The sequence below is a fragment of the Folsomia candida genome, unplaced genomic scaffold (genome assembly GCF_002217175.1).
Source record: "Folsomia candida strain VU population unplaced genomic scaffold, ASM221717v1 Fcan01_Sc015, whole genome shotgun sequence".
NCBI lineage: Eukaryota > Metazoa > Arthropoda > Collembola > Entomobryomorpha > Isotomidae > Folsomia > Folsomia candida.
In genome coordinates, this window is record NW_019091207.1 from 1,523,382 (window position 1) to 1,543,311 (window position 19,930).

At 37.5% G+C, this 19,930-nt stretch overlaps 4 protein-coding genes across 5 annotated transcripts in view; 3 read left to right on the forward strand and 1 right to left on the reverse strand.

The window, feature by feature from the left end:
* LOC110856352 (pyrokinin-1 receptor) overlaps positions 1-3,933 on the reverse strand; it is a 28,950-nt gene extending 25,017 nt beyond the window's left edge. For both annotated transcript variants that reach the window (XM_035856911.1, XM_035856910.1), the window contains exon 1: positions 2,688-3,933. The gene's annotated coding sequence lies outside the window, so the exon portion shown is untranslated. The remainder of the gene's footprint in view (positions 1-2,687) is intronic.
* Positions 861-2,842, forward strand: LOC118437672 (lisH domain-containing protein C1711.05-like). The gene is made up of 3 exons (XM_035856912.1): positions 861-1,441; positions 1,518-1,649; positions 1,745-2,842. Exons 2-3 carry the CDS (start codon positions 1,541-1,543, stop codon positions 2,539-2,541), a joined length of 906 nt encoding a protein of 301 aa, XP_035712805.1. The 5' UTR covers positions 861-1,441; positions 1,518-1,540; the 3' UTR covers positions 2,542-2,842.
* A 405-nt stretch (positions 3,934-4,338) lies between the features above and the next one.
* LOC110856161 (vacuolar protein sorting-associated protein 11 homolog) lies at positions 4,339-10,019 on the forward strand. Its single transcript, XM_022104615.2, has 21 exons — positions 4,339-4,505; positions 4,610-4,678; positions 4,894-5,070; positions 5,144-5,232; positions 5,300-5,400; positions 5,480-5,652; positions 5,733-5,822; positions 5,896-6,014; positions 6,087-6,145; positions 6,254-6,405; positions 6,486-6,638; positions 6,716-6,862; positions 6,938-7,118; positions 7,191-7,280; positions 7,369-7,484; positions 7,574-7,750; positions 7,838-8,301; positions 8,387-8,482; positions 8,565-8,652; positions 8,710-8,917; positions 9,392-10,019. Exons 1-21 carry the CDS (start codon positions 4,491-4,493, stop codon positions 9,847-9,849), a joined length of 3,222 nt encoding a protein of 1,073 aa, XP_021960307.1. The 5' UTR covers positions 4,339-4,490; the 3' UTR covers positions 9,850-10,019.
* Positions 10,020-11,443: 1,424 nt separating this feature from the next.
* LOC110856181 (serine/threonine-protein kinase meng-po) lies at positions 11,444-19,927 on the forward strand. Its single transcript, XM_022104650.2, has 4 exons — positions 11,444-12,122; positions 12,752-13,163; positions 13,609-13,809; positions 18,088-19,927. Exons 1-4 carry the CDS (start codon positions 12,045-12,047, stop codon positions 18,588-18,590), a joined length of 1,194 nt encoding a protein of 397 aa, XP_021960342.1. The 5' UTR covers positions 11,444-12,044; the 3' UTR covers positions 18,591-19,927.
* Positions 19,928-19,930: the final 3 nt, after the last annotated feature.

Genomic DNA, 19,930 nt, shown 5'->3' on the forward strand with positions numbered 1-19,930 from the left:
GATCTGAAAACTTTGCCAAAAAAATCCTAAAGAAACTTTCATTCTGCGGGTATAAGGTTCAATTTATGTACATATTCCCTCCCAACCAGTGGCCGCGGAAGTGTGGGGACTTAGGGGGACAATGTCGCCATCATCTGTCCATGTTATGTAGACCCCTCCCCCCTTATCCTACAATGTTAATGTCCCCAGATGTCCCTATAGCTTCCACGGTTACTGCGTAGGTAGATGTAGGTTGGAGCCAGTGGCCGCGGAAGGGTGTGGACAGACGGACAATGTCCCCGCAATGTCCGCGTCATCTGCCCATCGTACATAAACCCGGCCCTCCCCCCCTTTCCTAAAACTATGTTAATTGTCCCCCGATGTCCCCACAGCTTCCGCGGCCGCTGCTCCCAAGCTTCGTCAAACTCATAAAATATTTTTGTTAGGGAAAAATAGTGCAAGAATAGAGAATCTCAGTCAGTATTAATACGACTGAGATTCATTCATTCTCTTCCATTTTCTTTCCTTCAGTGGTGCAAATTATGTGCAAATCCTGAATGGCACCAGACTAATAGTCGTCTTCCTCCACAAATTCGTATGATAATCTCCTAAATTAATTTGGAACGGGGTTTCCATCCAGATTTTCGGAGCGTTTGGACTTATCTTCCACATACAAAATAACTTGGTCGATTAATTTTCACTGCGATTTTCACATATTTATATGAACATGAATATCTAACAAAGGCAGCTTTGAAGAGAATTTAACTGACGATAAGCCCACTCTTCATCGCTTACGAATATAATCCCTGAAAAAATTGAGTCTAACTACGTGCTTTGGATAATTTATAAAGTTAGAACCTTGGCCCGTATTATTAGTCAAGTTCAGGCGAGACGGGTATTATTATGCATTTACGAAAAATCCCTGAAATATATATATTTAATATTAATTAAGAGAAAATCCAAAATAGTGGAAATATTCATATCTAAAAACCTAGAAATGTGTGATATGTAAAAAAAATTTGAAATTTTTGTAATCTACACGAGCTAAGGAACACACGCATATAGTTTGACCGTTGGTCATCATCAAATGAAAAACTCGGAAATAAATACATAACCGCCCTCTGCTAATAAAGTATTTCACAAAAGAGCCAAAATATAATATTTTGATGAAATTGTCACCATTTCCTTCCAAATTTATTAATAAGTGCATACACACAAAAAGTGAGAACGAATGACCTCGAGTAGCAAGTGGGCAGAGAGAACTTTTCTCGCTTCTCATTTTCTCCCCCCTGTCACACCGAACTATGGAGAAAAACAAGCCGTTATTTGCGTCTCCTCTTTGATTTGACAAACAGTCAAAATTAATAAGAGAAGACGATATAATAAATCACAATAAATTAAAAGTTTACAAACTTTCCACGTAGGCGGAGGAAATTAATCATTTCGTCAAAAGTAACAACAGGTAAGGTAACCTTTGTTTTGCAAAGTTTTGGTGTATGTGCGTGTAAAATTTTATTATTACAATAATTTATCAACAGTCAGTTTTAGAAAAAAAATAAGAATGAACTGGAACGGAGGAGCTCGTGCGAGATTTCAGCAAAAAAATGTTCCCCTTCAACGACGCGGACAAGCACCGCCGCCACAACAGCAAGGTCAAGGTCGAGCACCAGGTAAGTAATTTGCAAATTTAATTAATGATGCCATTATCATGTACCTCACCCATCTACTATTGGTTTGTGATGCTAATTTCACCTATTTTTTAAAGGCCCTTCCACCAGTAATGCCGCCATTGACGAGATTCCCTCAGCACGCCGAGTACCCTACGGCCGGTACGATGTCGCATCCGACCCGCGGTATGAACTTGTCGAGAAAAAATCAGACGGAGCTCGGTACAGAACCGTCCCATTGTTGGAATCTGTAAGACGTACATTTCCAAATGGAGACGTCCTTTCACTCCAACTCTCGCATGCCATGGAAATTCATAGAGTGAGAGCAAGCCCAGTAACGGTGTGTTCTGTTGGAATGGGGGGAATGCAAGAAGGAAACGGCACCGAGAACGAGATCGACAATAACGACGAGGATGAGATCGACAGCCACGTCGAGGTCGACAGTAACGCCGGGGTCGATAGCAGCGGCGAGATGGACAGCAGCGGCGACGTCGACAACAACGACGAGGTCGACATCAGCGGCGGAATAGACGACAATGCTGAGGTCGACAGTACCAACGAGATCGACAGTATCGCTGGGGTCGACAGTATCGCTGAGGTCGACAGTATCGCTGGGGTCGACGATAACGCCGAGGTCAACAGCAACGCCGAGGTCGACAGCAACGCCGAGGTCGACAGCAACGCCGAGGTCGACAGCAACGCCGAGGTCGAAGACAACAACGACCAAGGCGCCACAATATCCGACGATGGGTCCCCTGCGACTAAACGACGCCGACTTGAAGCAACAACTTCTTCTTCTGAAGAGGATGAAAAACAAATCACTACTACTACTACTACTACGACTTCTCCTACTTCCCAAGATCAAATGGAACTGGATTCCGAGCTCGGTGGATAAGAGTGTTGTTTTTTTATCGCAGTAGATTTTTTTTATCTCTAACAAAAAATGTTACCGTAAAAATATTTTATGCTCATTAGTCGTTAAGCTATACATACATGCTACTATTTACTATATACATATAGAATTTCATGGCTAAGACTCACCCAAGTTTATGTAATTAGAACGTTAAGTTCATCATTTTCAGTGGGTCACAAAGTCTCAAATTAGTATATCTTTATAGTTGGTTGGTTGGTATTCAACACTTTATGCGTTCTGGTGTCAGACAGAAGACCAGTAAATTTGTTTTTAATCACCCAGAGTTTATATTGTTTAGCATAATTGTGCCAAATTGCGCATACCGCAGTAAAATGCATACCAACCACCACCACTCGTTAAGTTTATCTTTAGCTGTACAGTACTCAATTATCGGGTAAGAATGTTGGAACACTTGCAATGCTGACTTATCTATTTCAATTTGGTCGCACTTGACCCAGTTGTGTCTTATGTTTTTTTTTCTTTATGAATTTTCCTCAGCTCACATCACACTCAAAAAGGTTTCGGATGGTTTATTTAAAGATGACACGAGTCACGCCAGCTAAAGAAACGAAATGCAGAAGACAGCGTCCTCCTAACTCTACTGAACGACTGAAGAGCAACGCAGGGGAAAATTGGCCCATAGTCCGTGAATCTTCGTTGCAGAGAATCATGAATCTTTCTCACGATCTCATGTTCCCGTCGTCGTCCTCTTTCCGCAGCTTTATTATTGGCGAAAGCTAAAACCCAAGTCTAGCTTTTCGTACCTTTTCACCCTAATTTTTCTCCTGTTATTACATCCATACGTCCACTTTCCTTCTTGTCCATTTCATATTCACAATGTCGCTATTATGCAATCCAGTCAAATTCGACTTTCCCCATAATGGGTGAAAGCTGATTGAACTTTATGGTGCTTGAATTTAGCTCGGGTCTTTGTGATTTTATTGCACAATTTAGCAGATTTTTTGTTCGTTACAAATGCGACTCACTATTATATAACTGACTGTTCAAAGCTTTATTTTAGTTTTTATTGCGCAGTGGCCAGTAATCTTTGCAGCGTTCAAGCCCATTTGTTGACTTGGATGTTTTCTCATGATTTCATATGACATCGAATAGCACTTTTACTTTACAACTAATATCATTAAGCGTCAAGATTTTTTCGACAAAAGAATTGGATTATGTAAAATAAAAGGAAAATGAAGATATGAATGTTTGTTTGTAAAATTTGTTTGTAAAATTTTTGTATTTTTAGATCTTCATATGAAAAGTCAATGCGAATCGATCTGCATTGACTCATGCAAATTTTACACACAAAATTCTTCACTGCCAACTGTCCTCTCATTAAAACTTTTTCCAGAAACCCAAATCGAACTGATTAGTTGACATTACTTTTTTTAAACATATTTTTTATGTTTTTATCTAATTTTATCTTTAGAATAATTAGAATAGAATGAATTTTGGTTTCATTTTTAATAAATTGAAATTTTATTCTCAGCACATTTATTTCTGAAATCACGCATGTAATTAAATATGTACCTCAAAATTTACTACGAAGAGCATTTTCTTAATACGCAAATAATTTTTTTAAACATTGTCATTCAACGGACAAAGATGATTAATATATAATTATTTTTTTTATATTATCAAAGTATAGAAATTTCATTGTCATTCAGAAATATGGATATTTTCATAAAACTGCGAAGTTGCGATTTGTTGAAGCTTTATACACCGAACTTGAGATTCTCAAGTTGTGCCACCTCTCCGCCAAATCAGAGTTCTACCAGATGATAATATTTATAAAGGAGGTGTAGCCGTCATTTAAATGGAAAAGTTTACTGTTTAATACTTTAAACAATTAAATTCAACTTGCAGTAATTATTGCATAATTGGTGTGTCTCATCTCACATATTGATAAAACAACTTCGTAATTCATCATGACGTTGTTTCAGGTAAGTATTTTATACGTTTCATTTGTTATTTATTTTCGACGTAATTTACACGTCGATCTAATAAATTGGTAATTAAATTCAACCATGACCATCATTTTTTGCAGTGTCGCAGATTTCAATTCTTCGATTTGGAAAAGGTGGATTTGGACATTAGCATTAAAGAACATTTAAAGGTTGGTTGGTCTACATTATTAAAATAATAAACAATTTTGTTTTGTTGCAGTTTGTTAATGTTAAACAGGTTTTCGCTTGCAATTACTCGCATCTATTTTATTATTCTGCTAGACTTACTTCCAGGAATCTTAATCTAAGATAAATGGAAAGAAACAATTCCTGTCCATAACCGTTTGTCAAATTTTAATGCACAATATAATCATTATTTTTTCAGGGTTCCATCGTTCGGTGCGGATCCTCTGGGCGTGGTCGTGTCCTTGTTGGAGATTCTGAGGGATCCGTGCATTCCATTTCGAGACAATTCGAAACTAAAGCTGTAGCTCATGCCCATTTGAAAGGACTCATTCAGATTCATCAGCTCAAAAGTTCTCCATACGTCATCACTTTGGGGGTAAGTGAACGAAATTGAAATTAATGACGTATACAGAATTTAGTGCAGAAATTGACAATATTTTGGCCCACAGGAAGATGAACCTGGTCTGTACTCCATTAAAGTTTGGGACGAAGGCCCACTGGAACAAGATGCAACAAAGACTCAACTACTTTTGAAAAAGTACGGTTTGATAGACCTAAAAAATCGATAAAAGCGAGTATAATATTTTATTATATTTATTTCGCAGGGTTATCAGATTTAGCAGACTTCCCACGTGTTTCGCTGTGCATGAAAATTTGACATTGTTGGCCGTTGGTTTTGAAGATGGCGAAATTCAGCTGTATAGAGGTCAGTTTAAAAATTTCTATTTAATCATCTCAAACATATCATTGAAAAATTTTATCACCAACTTTGTAATAATTTATAGGCGAACTTACCCGGGAGCGAAATATTAGGGCACGAATTTTATTACATGAAGCCGATCATGGATCAATTACTGGATTGTTTTTCAAAACCATGAACTCAACAGTGATCCTGTACGCCGCAGCACAAAATGCAATCATACCGTTTGATGTTACAAGTAAAGATAAAGAAATGAAGGTAAAATTAAATAAAAAAACAATTAATTTAACTTTTTATTTTGAACGTGGATCTTACTTTGTGTACTTCATTTATCAAAGTTTCCTGGAGATAAGAATGGATGCGAAATGTATTGTAGCTGCTACTCCGAAGGCTCGTCTGAAGATCACTTTATTGTTGGAAGAAGCGACGTACTATTTACATTACATACGTATACAATATGCTAATTATTTTAGATTTTAAAACTTGTCCTTCTTTTTTAAGGCTGTTTACTGTTACACGCATGAAGGTCGAGGTCCTTGCTATGGCTTTGATGGAGAAAAGCACATGCTATACTTTTTTCGTGGTTATTTAGTCATCATTGCACTCTTATCAAAAGACACGTAAGCCTTACTTAAGACTTTTTTCACATTGTGCTCTTGCAATATAAGTAAATTTTATACTAAATTCTGCAGATATAATCTTACGATTTTCGATTGTGCCAACAAATTTGTTGCCTTTGCGTCTTCACTCCGTAAGTTTGCAATTCCAAATTTATTTTTATATGTATATATCATTATATCGTCTTATCTATATAATTTCTAAATAACTTTCTTTTGATTACTGTATTTTGTTTTTCCAGGTTCTCCGGAACCAATTAGAGTGGCTGCGTGCGAATGGGGAGTTTTATTCTTACTCACTGCAGACGGGACCTTTTGGCAATTAAAAGAAAAAGATTTGCAATCTAAGATGGCCGTGTTTTACAAGAAAAATCACTACGACCTGGCCATAAAAGTGAGTTCAGCAATTCGTCACATCATAAATTGTAGGACACAAGTTTAATGCGCATTATTCCATAACTTTTTCATGTTTAGGTTGCAAAAAGCAACAATTTTGACGCTGAGGGAATGGCAGATATATTCCGACAATATGGAGATCATTTATACAACAAGGGAGAGTTGGACGGAGCGATTCGACAATATTCGAAAACTGTTGGAAAATTAGTCCCTTCATACGTCGTCAGAAAGGTTTGCTCTTTCTTTCATCTTCAAATTATGTATACGTTCTAAATTAACTATACTAATTTGCCCACCTTTTCTTCCAGTATTTGGATGCTTCTCGAGTTCTGAATCTCTTAGAGTACTTGGAAGTTATTCACAAACTTGGTTATGCTACCCCTGATCTGACAACATTGCTATTAAATTGTCTGACCAAATTGAAACTGAACGAAAAAATTGAACATTATGTCAGAGTAAGTTGTTATGCATCTACAATTTTTATGCGTACGGCTACAAATCAAAATTCTAATTTTCATCAACTTATTTAGGATCCATCATGCGATTTTCTAGAACCTGAAACAGCAATTCAAGTTTTTCGCAAAGGCGGAATGTCGAAACAGGCATACCAATTGGCCAAGCAGCATAATTTATATGGCAGTGCTTTACAGATCTTGCTGGAAGATGTTAGGGATCCATGCAAAGAAGATTTGTACGAAGTACTTGAAAATGGTAAATTCGTGGAACCTATATCATTTATCAGCTATTTTTAATTACATGAATCCTAAATAAATGATGTTCCAGTTGTCCAAGATGAAAAGGCAGAAGAAATATTGAGACGATTTGGAAATACTTTGGTGCAACTAGTTAGTCAAACGGATCCAAAAGCAACAGGTAGTTAAATGAGTATTTAAATAAATTTTACTGGTTAGAATTTTCAGATTAATTAGATTATTGTCACTGATTATGAATTTGATTTTAGACGCATGGAAAAAGATTGTCAGTCTTCTCTGTAAATCATCCGTGAAACGAGAACTTGTCGATTTATTCATTCCGAACAAAGAAATACTAGTTCCACTGCTTGAAAACATTTCCCAGGTTCATTTTTAATGATTTCTGAAAAATATTTAAACAAATATAGGCCAAAGTACGATAAAATTAAACTGTAACTTTATGGGAATTTCTAGGAATTTACACCAGATGACGGACCTCTGATGAACCTGCTTCTCGAAGCATACTTGGAACACTGGTCAAAAAACAAAGATACTGATGTCATTAGTAAAGAGAAAATCCTAGCCTTGCTCTCAAAAGCCCCCGACTGTGCATCCTGGGATTGGCCGAGAGCTCTATTAGCTTGCAAAATGGTTGGATATTTTTAAATAACAAATTCACCAAAAGCCATTCATTTATGTTTGTTTAAATAACACTTTTCCTCTTACACAATTTTTCAGGCTGAATTCAGCCCAGGGGAAATTATCGCTTACGAGAAACTAGGATTGTATAACGATTTACTCGAAATAAAATACAAAGCAGCCTTGTCTGACCCAGAATTGTGGTCTAATTTCTTGGAAACTTGCAAAAAATATGCCAAAAACAAGCCAACATTGTGGAAAGAAGGCTTTTACATCATCACAATTCCTCACGACCCAAATAATACAGGCGAAAATGATGCAAATGCCACCTGTCCTGGATACGTCGTGCAAGAAATTTTAACCAAACTGCTCGACGAAAATTTAATGGAACCGTTACCAATTTTGGATCGAATGTGCCGTACTCGAATCAAACTTGGAACTGCGAGACAATTTTTGACAAAAATTTTAGATCGCAAGGATATCGAAGAAGATAAGGAAGAAAGTCGGAAACTTTTAAATAAAACTGCAGACGTTCGTAAACGGATCGAGGACATTCGTACAAAGTAATGCATACATAAATATTATCATATTTCATAATGATATTTCATTTTTGGCAACATTTGGTTTCATAAACGTTTATTATTTCAGACCATCTACCTTCCAAAGCATAAGATGCAATGCTTGTTCTCAGAAACTAGACCTTCCTTCAGTCCACTTTTTATGTTTGCATTCCTTCCACCAACAGTAAGAAGAAGCAAGAATTGTGGTCGTTCATATTTATTATTAGCCATTAATTAATAACTGAATTAACAACTTGTTTTTTCAGCTGCTTTGATAGTTACGCTACAAATGAGAAAGACTGTCCCATCTGTTTTCAAAAGCAGAAGGAAATGTTGGGCTCTGAAGCTGCAGAGGTATGAAATCTATAATTTTGTATCTAATATTTGATGATGTTTATACTTTTTTTACAGAGAAAACTGTCCAAAGCAGCGCTGGATGCGGATTTTACACTCAAACTAAGTAACGCTAGAGCCAATTCGTTTACCGTACTTGCAGAGTTTTTCAGTAAGGGGATTTTCCGAGATGAAAATCAAATTGGAGACAACAAAGATCCAAAAACAGAAGTTCAGAAACTGCGTGTCCCAACAGAACAGGCTTTCGATTCATCATTACAAGCAGGTAAATATATATAGCATATCAACTTACTCTTCATCTCCTAACTGCCTCTGGTTGATTTGCATAATTTATTTTGCATAACACCCATATCGCATAAAGGGAATTTTTCTAATGTCTAATTATGCCAAAGAATATAATTGGTGTATTCGAATAATTGGTATTTGCATAATCTTCGTTTCGCACATTCGGTACTAAAGTTTTACCATATCTGTAGCAAATTTTTACGGTCCACTATAATTTCAAGACCAAGCGGTAGCAAGTTTAACACGGAGAATTCGATACCTGCTTGATTTCGAAGAGGATAAAATTATGCGATATCCAATTATTATTTTTCACAAGAATTTCTTTTATGTGAAAAGGTGTTTAGTCAATACAGATTATACAATATGACTCTTATGCAAAACATCTTTATGCAAATCCACATAGAACCTCTCCCAAGTATTTAACTTCTAATATCTCTCTCTCTCTCTCTTTCAGGCAAAGTTACCGAGGCCCGGCTTCGCCTTCATGAAGGGTCAATGGGAAGTTATCCCGGTGAAAGTGACGGATCAGCCCCTATTGAAACGTATCTCGAGTCCATGCGGACATCACGACATGTCCCAATGTCCAGCAGCCTTGGGACAAGTGGGTCCTTTGAAGCTAGAAGGTCACCTAATACCCAACCAAAACTGGGAACAAATCTTCCATTTCCTCGCGTCCATACGTCTCCAGCACCTCCGAGAAAATCTGAAGTTTCGAAACCACAACCACCCTCGACCATTTCTGCCGCAGTGGCAGCTCAAAGCTCAAAAAGTGTGGAGCCCAAAAATCCATTTGAAGAAGATGAAGACAAAAACAATCCATTTTTAGAAGCGGAAGAAGTTCCTCCACAACCCAAAAATCCGTTTGAAGAAGATGACGACTATGATTCTAGCCTCAACCCATTTGCTGAGTAATGTCCAATCAAACAAGCTTCTGAAGGAGATAAATATTTAAATTTAACTCGAATATTCCAACAAACTAAAGACATATTTTGCAAGTTTTATTTATTTGATACTGTGCCACACCTATTTACTTTGTGATAATGTAATTTGATGAAATACAAAATTTCATTACCGACGTTCAATCAGTGCACATTTTATTATGCAAATATTACGTCTTTCTCGCTAATTTCTGCCTTGACTTCCTACTTCTTGACTCTGCACTGCAAGAGATTGACCTCATAATGCGGAAATGGTCCACACCAGTTTTTTCCCTAAAAACAATAAGAATTGCATATTGTTTCATTATTTATTGCATGGAAGATATACTGATACTGAAATGTGATGCAATGCATGCACCAAGCCGTGAGTCCCAGGCCTTCCAAGCAGCGAAACCTTGAGAAAGTGAGACATCTGCCAATTATCCATCCATGTCCCGTTCTTGATCACATAGTCCAATTTGCCACAATGAAAACCATCGCTTTGTATATACAAACGTAAGTCATTCATTTACAGGCAGTGGCCGCGGAAGGGGAAGGAAAATATATGCTACTTGTGTCATGGTGTGTAAACCAATTTGTAATGAATTGATCTCTGTTGACACGTGAATAAAGGATTAACAACAACAACAACAGGGTGTGGACAGAGGGACAATGTCCCCATCATCTGTCCATCTTACATATAAACCCCTCCCTCCCCCATCCTACAATGTCCCCACAGTTTCCGCGACCACTGTTCACTCACAGGGAGAAATTTCCATTCACTTTAAGAATGCGTGGGTACATACATAAATTAAGTATGCATAAATTTCCAATGTATCATCATCATCACTATTTTTGCTGATCTCTTCCTTCTGGAATGCGACACGCTATAATAAGGTGACAAATAAAGATTGTGTAGATTAAACGCCTACATACACGCTTCCGATGCATTGTTTATCGAATAAATCTTCAGAAGGAGTCTAGAAAAATAGCAAAATTTCGTAATTATGTACACCTCGAATATAATATTCTCTCAATAAACACGCAGTATGCACTTTACAAACGCAAAAGCAATACATGTATGTACAACTTTTGGTCCGGGGCCACACACGCATCCCCCAAAAAATCATGGCGTCCTGACATTAATGCAATGCGATGGATACAAACAGGGTCTCTGCAAAGTTTTTGGTTGCATATTTTGCCCGTGCCAAATCCAATCCACAGAAAGAATGAAATAAAGAAAGAAACCCATTTAAACTCAAGATCTAAAAATATCTCCAGTGTTATTAGTCACGGTTATGCAGTGAGCAAAGGAAACCACAAGGATTCACCAAATCCCAACAAAGCTACACAAGATCAGACAGGACAGAGTTGTCCAATTTTGCAAATTCTGCGACTCTTCCCGTCTGAGGAGAAGAAGCAAATTCGCGAAGCATCTCCTCACATCCCGGAGTTAATGTAAAATTTCGCGTAGAATTCCCCCATCCGATGAGCGTGGTATTGTCACGGGGTTAAAAACCATTTTCCGGTGATATGTACACAGCCAGGATTTGCCAAATGAAAGCGAGACCGTGTCCGTTGTTGGATAAGATCATCACACCAGTAGCAAAGTAACGTTGTCCTGGTGTAAACCTGTTTATCGGGGAAGCTCTGTATATTTGCATACATTGCAAAATTCTTGGCTCTTATCGAGATATTAATTCGCTTTGAAATGAAAAGTCATGTTTAACCCGGGTGGTTTTCTTGTTTGTTGGTGGTGGTGAAAGACGTTGATATTTTGGGAGGAGGGTACTTTTGTTTGTCCGTAGTGATTTTTAAAGTGTTTTTGAATTCTTGTCTGAAAAGTCAACGTGCTCGTGTAAAAATTTTCAAAATGTGACTGCATCTGTAATGTTGTGGAAGATTTGCAAAATCAGGATCATAAAATCGGAGTGACCTTCATCAAAGGTTTTTTAGTGGATATTTCACCGTACTTTACTCTTCATTAAAAAGCGAGTGTGTGTATGTACATAGAAGTATATGCAGATAATTTGCATAATCCAGGATAATGTGATTAGATGAAGAAAAACATTAAGGAATTTGTCGTTTGTGTACTGTGTAAAGTTAAATACGACTTGCTCAACAAGAAAATAAGCTAAGAATAGTTCACATATTTAGTTTTTGTAATTCTGGTCGTCGGTCACCGGTAAAATGGCGACGATAAGTGAAAAGGAGAGGAAAATTTTATCCGCAGAGTTGCACAGGGTCCCAAATTTCGGAATTCCTCGAGTAAGTTTACATATTTAATTATGCATTGCACAAATAGGCAGTTAGTACACCTGCGTTTTAAAAATTTCCGTAATTTTTAATATCTTTCGAGTTAATTGGGTCAAAATTTCCGAAGCCGATCATATCTTGCTTGTCCTCTCAACATTTATAATTTTGTCCCCGGAAATTTTAACAAAACTCTAGAAAATTATCTGTAAATATTTATAAATAATGTAAATAATGTAAATATCGATCTGTAAATATTTCCGGAGGCGATCATGAAATCATTCTTATCAACACTTATCACATTATCCCCGGAAATTTTGACAAAACTCAAGACATAAACAATTATGGAAATTTTAAAAACCTAGATTTGTTAACTGCCTAACATGTATGTATTTGTAAATAAGAACTCATGTAACGTACGCATGCAAACAAGTCAACGCATTATTCAGTGGCCGCGGAAGCCGTGGGGACATTAACATTGCAGGGGATAGTGGAGGGAGGGGTTAGTGTAAGATGTGTAGATGATGGGGACATCGAATAACCGTAGGGTCATTTCCCCTCTGTCCCCACCCTTCCGCGGCCACTGAACTCATTCATCATTATCCCCCTAATGAGACCATTTCTTCCTAATTACTCTGTTTCAGCTCAACCTCGAGAAAGAGTTTGACGTGTTGCAGGAAGTGGGTGAAGGATGGTTTGCGAAAGTCTTTCTCGTCGAACATCGCGACAGTCGCACCGAACTCGTCCTTAAAGCCGTTCACAAAGACTCGATTTCCAAAAAAGACGTGATTCGCGAGTTCCACCTGAGCTACAACTTGGGGCTTTTGAACAATGCGAAAGTATTCATTCGTACGTTCGACATTTTGTTCGAGTCCAACGATTGCTACCTTTTTGCTCAAGAATATGCCCACTTTGGAGATCTCACGGCAAACGTGTCGGACATCGGGGTGGGGGAAATTTATACGAAAAAAGTCGCCAAACAGATCGCTTCCGCGCTGGATTTTATGCATGAGCATCAATTGGTCCACAGGGATGTTAAGCTTGACAATGTTTTAGGTAATTTACATATCGAATTCATTTGCATTGAGCCACTTATAATGGAGGTCTCCCAGCGTATGTTCACCGATTTTGAGCAAATTAGTGTCAATCGATGGCAAATTTAATTAGTGTGAAATTTGCGATAGGCACGATCTCCGAATGGGCACGTTTGTCAGAGATATTTGCATCCGAAGAGGAGAAAACCCGCAGTAAATTGGTAGAGTGTAAAATTTCTCGATTTTATGACGCGTTTTCTCCTCTTCGGATGCAAATATTTCTGTCAAACGTGCCCATTTGGAGATCGTGTCTTTCGACAATTTGATACTAATCAAATTTTTGATCGATTGACACTAATTTGCTCAAAATCGGAGATCATACGCTGCGAGAAGTCTCTCATGATTCTACGAAGTACTTATTTATACCGTAAATAGTAAATTAATTGACTTTTGTACGTATTTTTTAGTGTTCCGGAGTGATTTTTCAAAAGTGAAACTTGCCGATTTTGGCGAATGCAGAAAGAAAGGTTCCTTAGTCATCCGGTTTAATGAGTGGGTGCCCTACTCTCCCCCGGAAATCGTATCCACCGCTCAAGACACGCCGTACCCCGTCGAATTTCACCATGACTCTTGGCAATTCGGAATTATGCTTTTCCTCTGTTTGACAGGTACATGAAGAAGATACATACAAATGACTTCATAATTATCTATGCGTAGTCGTCGCATTTGCATGAATGTGTGTACACCAAGCCTAGAGTTTATTGGCTTCTTTTCGATTAAGTGGGAGAACAGACCACTTTTTGATAAAAGGATGAATCATTGGAATTCCTGATTAAACTCGGCTCTGTCTCATCCCAACTTGCTCTTTTTCTGGTACTTATTAATGTCTTCTCAATGCTTATTTATTACGAGGAGAGTTTCGCCACGCCACACATTTTATTCCGGCAATGACCCCACCCACCCACCTACTGCTTCGGATGCCCTACATATTTCTGTCCAAACGGAATGTGACACTTGCTGCTTATGTATTTTATTAACAAAAAGCATTCAAGTGTAAAAGGTGCGAGATGCTTGTAAATCATAATTTTCGGAGATATTTATAAGCAGAAGAGTACACATGAAATCATTTCAATTAACTTAACGCCACAAACATCAGCTCATCTCTGGTCTAATTAAATTTAGCAAATGCTGATATATTTACCATATCATCATGCAGCTTCAGAGCAGTTACATACTTTTCGAGAGTGCTTCTGTCCTTTGGAGTACATTTGCATAGTTTAGTTCGAGTCATTTTTTTCACTCTGAATAAAATTGTCATTTTGCCAATATTCTGCTAGTGACAATTCGGAAGCTCCCTAGTTGTCCCGTATGTATCTACATTACAACGTGCATATGCAGCCACAGTTGGTCGAATTGGGTTTACATACATAAAACAAACATTCGTTCGTGAGAGGAAGCGTCAGACACGGCGCCCAGAATCCTTAGGGGAAAACTACCCAAGTATAAAATTGTAGTAACTAACTGCTTCCTAATTAACCGGAACTGACTGTTTCAAAGCAGCGGGTTCGTTTCATTTATGAAAATTCGACGACTTATTTGGGTCAGTTTCTGAGAATCATATTTTTTTATGCGAAATTTTTTCATGATGATGACAACATTACGTTCAATTAAGGTGTCAAAATAAGAAACGGGTGCGGTTTGTCTCCTCGATGTTAAGGTTTTAAAACTTTTTCTATCTCAGAAACTTTGCAAAATTACCTAAAAGTTTTTAATATGTGTTTAGTCGATGGGGTTAAATTATTCAAAATTTCGTAATAATTGATTTTAACTTGTTACTCAGATCTCTTGCAATTTCTGTGTAACTTCACAACGGTTGAGTTCAAGTAGTAGGTTCCATTTCGCATAATGAGTTGGTCTTGTCAAGAAAATAATGGTTTCCAGATGCCCGGCTGCCAAGATATTCCAACTTCCAAAAGCTGCTCTTTGTAATAAGAAGACCGTCTTTCCGAGATCAAAGTTAGAGACGGATCATTTTCAATTCGTCACTTGCACTTTGTGCCATTCACATATTTGCACACAGAGTATTAACTAGTTTGGCTTTTGTCATTGCATAACGACTCTTTGCATGCTGTTCATTTACATGCAAAAAAACCTACAGTGCAGACTCCATATAGCCCGAGTCAGGGACAGAGTCCTTGACTCGATAAGTCCGCTTCTTGTCCGAATTGAAATACATACTAAAGCTGCTTATAGTCCAACCTCCATACCAAATTTCAAGCTCGATATGAAGATTTCGAAAAATCAGTATGGGTCACCCCCAGGGTCACTCTGGTTGCATTTTGCAAACTTTTAACTTCATATTATTTCATACGAAGCCATTAAGTATCACCGTGCTGGATTTCATCTTTTTCAACCACTTTCTAAAAATCGGTATGGGTCACCCCATAGGGTCGCTCCAGATAAAAATTTTACAAATGTCATTTCATATTCTTCCATTAAGACCCACACGCAACCTGTGTACCAAATTTCAGCTCGATATGACGATTTTGAAAAATCGGTATGGGTCACCCTCCAGGGTCCCTCAAGATGAAAATTTTTTTAACTTGAAGTCATTTTTGTCTATTAGGAGACATTAGCAACCTCTGTACCAAATTTCAGCTTTCTACGACAATTTTGAAATTTTGGTGCATAATACCCCACCCACTCCGATGACCCCCACCGGTCAACCACTTGACCGATTTGGTCCATCTTCGAACTCGTTTCCTAACTTTGTCCAATATGCATATGGTAAAAATTTCAAGTCAATCGGTTCAGCCGTTTTGGCTCTATCGTGCCGGACAGACAGACGGACAGACAGACAGACGGACAGACAGACAGACGGACGGACATGACGGTTCCATAAGCCCTGACTCGGGCTAAAAACAGCAAACTGCTCTAGATGAAGACTTCTTGTTGAATGAATTCTTCCGATGAGACTTTTCCCCACAAAGTTCCCTGACAAACAAAAAAACCTTATTTGTCTTATTTTACGTTAGTGTTGAAGGTCATCCTTATCTGTAGTGAATCGTATGCAAATTTGAGGTATTTTCTATATGCTGCCTGCACAGATAAAATCGTCTTCTTCTTCTTGTTGTTTGTTGTTTGCTACCGGTGTCACTTCATGATTGACAATATGATAAAATTATCATCTCATTAAATCACATTGTGTCAAGGGACTTAAATAATTATTTTTATTTCATTTTTGCACATATCCATGAAATCATTTTACATATATGTATTTCGAAAAAGCTAAACGACCAGCGCCGTACATAAGTGTCCCTATCTGAATATTTAAAAAACTCTTTTAATTGTAGTTGTCCTAAAGGTAAAAAATCTCATCCAACTCTCGTCCGGCTGGAAGAGATCCCAAAATAGCAGCCACATTTCCACGCTGCACTGCACTTAAATAATTTGTTAGGTACTTGTTTATTTAATACTTATCTTGATCAGGACTTATCTGCATAAACATTTTACCAGATTTTGAAAATTATTTTTTCAAAAACGTGATGTTCAAAAAAGGTGACGGATTAGAATTTGATTTAAACCAATCGCTGGTATCGTGGCGTCAATTTTGTAGGTACTCATTTACTTAATACTTATCTTAATCAGGACTTATCTGCATAGAACGTTTTACATGGATTTTTGAAAAATTATTTAAAATAAAAAGTTTATGTTAAAAAAACCTGATGGATTAGAACACCCGCAAGATTGATCTGCGCTTATCTGCATAAACGTTTTACATGGATTTTGAAATGATTTCAAAAACGTAATGTTACAGAAAACTGATGGATTATAGAATACGTTTTAAAACACTCGCATGACTAGTCTGCACTTATCTGCATACTCATTTTACATGAATTTTTGCAATATTTTTTTTTAAAAACTTGATCTATGAAAAAGCTAATGGATTTTAATACGCTTTAAACCCCTCTTTCTTCCACATTTATGGTGTCTGTCTATGAAAAAGACGTCGAGAGCCTGCCTGGCAAGATCAAGGAAAACCAAGGACAACCTTTTAAACTTCAAAGCGTCAAGTGTTTAAATTTTTTGATGGGGCACATTTTTTTCAAGCAGTTTGAGCGATTTGCAACAGTTTTACGAGCATTTTGTTTATTTGGAGAGCCTCCCGTGTTTATTTGCAGGAGTGTGAAACACAAAGGCAATCATTCTACGACGCAATTTATCTACAACTTTGTCGTCGTTGTGAACTGTCTGAAAAAATGTATTGATTGATCCCACGCAGATTAACACCTAGATTGCCACTCGTTAAAATTAACACATGGTCATTCACGTCGTCATAAGGTTGTGGACGGACGGATGAGTGACGCGATTAGCTCGAACGTCACGTCTGCTAATATGTAAATATGATGACTACTCGTATATTTTTTTTACTAAAAAATGGAATACTTATTACATCAGCTTTATGCACTAATTTTTTCGAAATTTCAGGAAATATTCCACACATTACATACTAAATATCATGACTACTCGTTTTTTTTACTAAAAAACGCAGTACTGACGTAGTGACATCAGCTTTATGCACTTATTTTCTCAAAATTTCTGGAAATATTCTATGCATTACACGCTAAATATGATGACTACTCGTTTTTTGACGTCAACTTTATGTTCTTATTTTTTCAAAATTTCTGGAAATATTCTACGCATTTAGTTTTTTTACTAAAAAATGTACGTAGTGACATCAACTTTGTGTATTAATTTTCTCAAAATTTCTGGAAATATTCCACGCATTACACGCTAAATATGATGACTCCTCGTTTTTTGACATCAACTTTATGTACCTATTTTCTCAAAATTTCAGGAAATATTCCACACAATACACACTATAAGTATGATGCCTACTCATTTTTTGACATCACCTTTATGCCCTTCTTTTCTCAAAATTTCAGGAAATATTCCCTGGCAAAAGGCAGACAAACAGTCGGACCCCAAATACCAAATGTTCTCCCTCTGGACCCACTCACAGTTTGGGAAAACTCCAAAATTCTTCAAAATCCTCACCTCCAAAGCGAGACGTCTTTTCCGCAAACTTCTCGAACCCAACCCGGCCAAACGGGTGGTCAATTTGAGTGACGAAATCGGAAAATACGTGGACGACAAGTGGCTCACCAAAGTTCCCGAGAAACCCACAGATTTCGACGAGCTCAACTCGAACATGTCCATGCTCAGCTTCCACTCCTCCCTCACCGATAAGAACAAACTGCTCGCAACCTTGACCCGATTCGGGGTGGAGACCACGGTCGACCGGAACTTGAAGAAGGATCGGATCAAGGAGTGGATCGCGACGAGTACGATTGAGGAGGAAGAGGGCGAGGACGAGGAGGGCGAAGGTGACTCGTCATGGGACAGTCCAGGCAGTGAACAGGCCTCGTCGTCCCAACATTCGAAATAGTTATGACCCGCTTAAAGAAAGGATATGCAAATTACGTGTAAAATGTTCCTTTACATGAGACCTGAGTGATGTGCCATGGTTTTCTTCGTCAGATTACGGAATAATAGCGATGGGGGAAGTTGGGGGGCATGTGGGGACATTAGACGAGATTTTGAGAGTTTCTCGTATTTTGAGATAGGAAGAGGAGGGGCTCATTTACATGGGAAAGATGCGATCTTTATGAATTTCTGAGGGGGCAATGTCCCCTGTCCCCCTGCTTCCGCCGCCACTGAATAATAAGTCAAATATGTACGTTGTTAGCTCAGCCTGCGTAGCATGGAAGCTAAATACATATTCAATTCCTCGTGTCCGGCCGTCTATTAATAAGTTTTAGTTGCATATATTTATTTACCTATGCTAATTAACTAGGAACCGCCCCCCCCCCATTGAATAGACGATTAGTAGCACTATTCGTATCGGACAATCCGTAACGAAACAATTGGGGGCACAAAATTATGTCAAAATTAAGTCAAAATTATTCTCAAAATTTATCAAAATCTATTTTATCATTTAATTTTACAAAATTATGTCAAAATTATCATTACAGGCGTCAAACTACTTCAAAAGTTTCAACGGTTTATGTATGTACGTATTTCAATGTCACTATTATGATGTCAAATACTCAAACGCAACCTATTCCTCCTCCCTCACGAAACAAAATTAATGATCAACTTGAGACTCTCTGTTAATGATCTTTTTTAAAAAATGAGGTCACCACCAACCAGTAGATGTAAGGTCAAATATTTATTAAGTAAATAATGTCGGTTACATTTTTCTATTTTATGAACTCACTACCGAACTGATTAGTTTGTTGAGACAAAAAAAAGAAACTGTATGAAAATGATTTTGGGTCAATGGGTTACATAAGCAAGGCAAAAAAAAGGTGACAAGTGACGTGAAGGATAAGCAAACAGATTCGAAAACCAAATAATAATGTGTCCCGAGGTGATAATGCTGGAGTTTTTTTTTACAATTTACCACAAACTGGGTACATGTAGTTACATGTATACACATGTGTATGTATATTTAGTAAATTTAGTGGTCCTGACCGCATTAGATTTGTATAAAATATGTAATGCATGTCCATATTTATGACCTAATTATCTTACGCGTCAAGATACAAATATTTGTGTTTCTTTCTATTTGTTAAATATTAATTGAGAAACTGCTGTGGTACGATATTTATTTAATTTCTGGTATGAAATGTCTTTCCTGGTGCGTTACGTTACGTTATTATTAAATGTGTAATGAAATCTTGAGAATGTTTAAAGTCAAAAATAAATTTTTTAAATGCATTATGA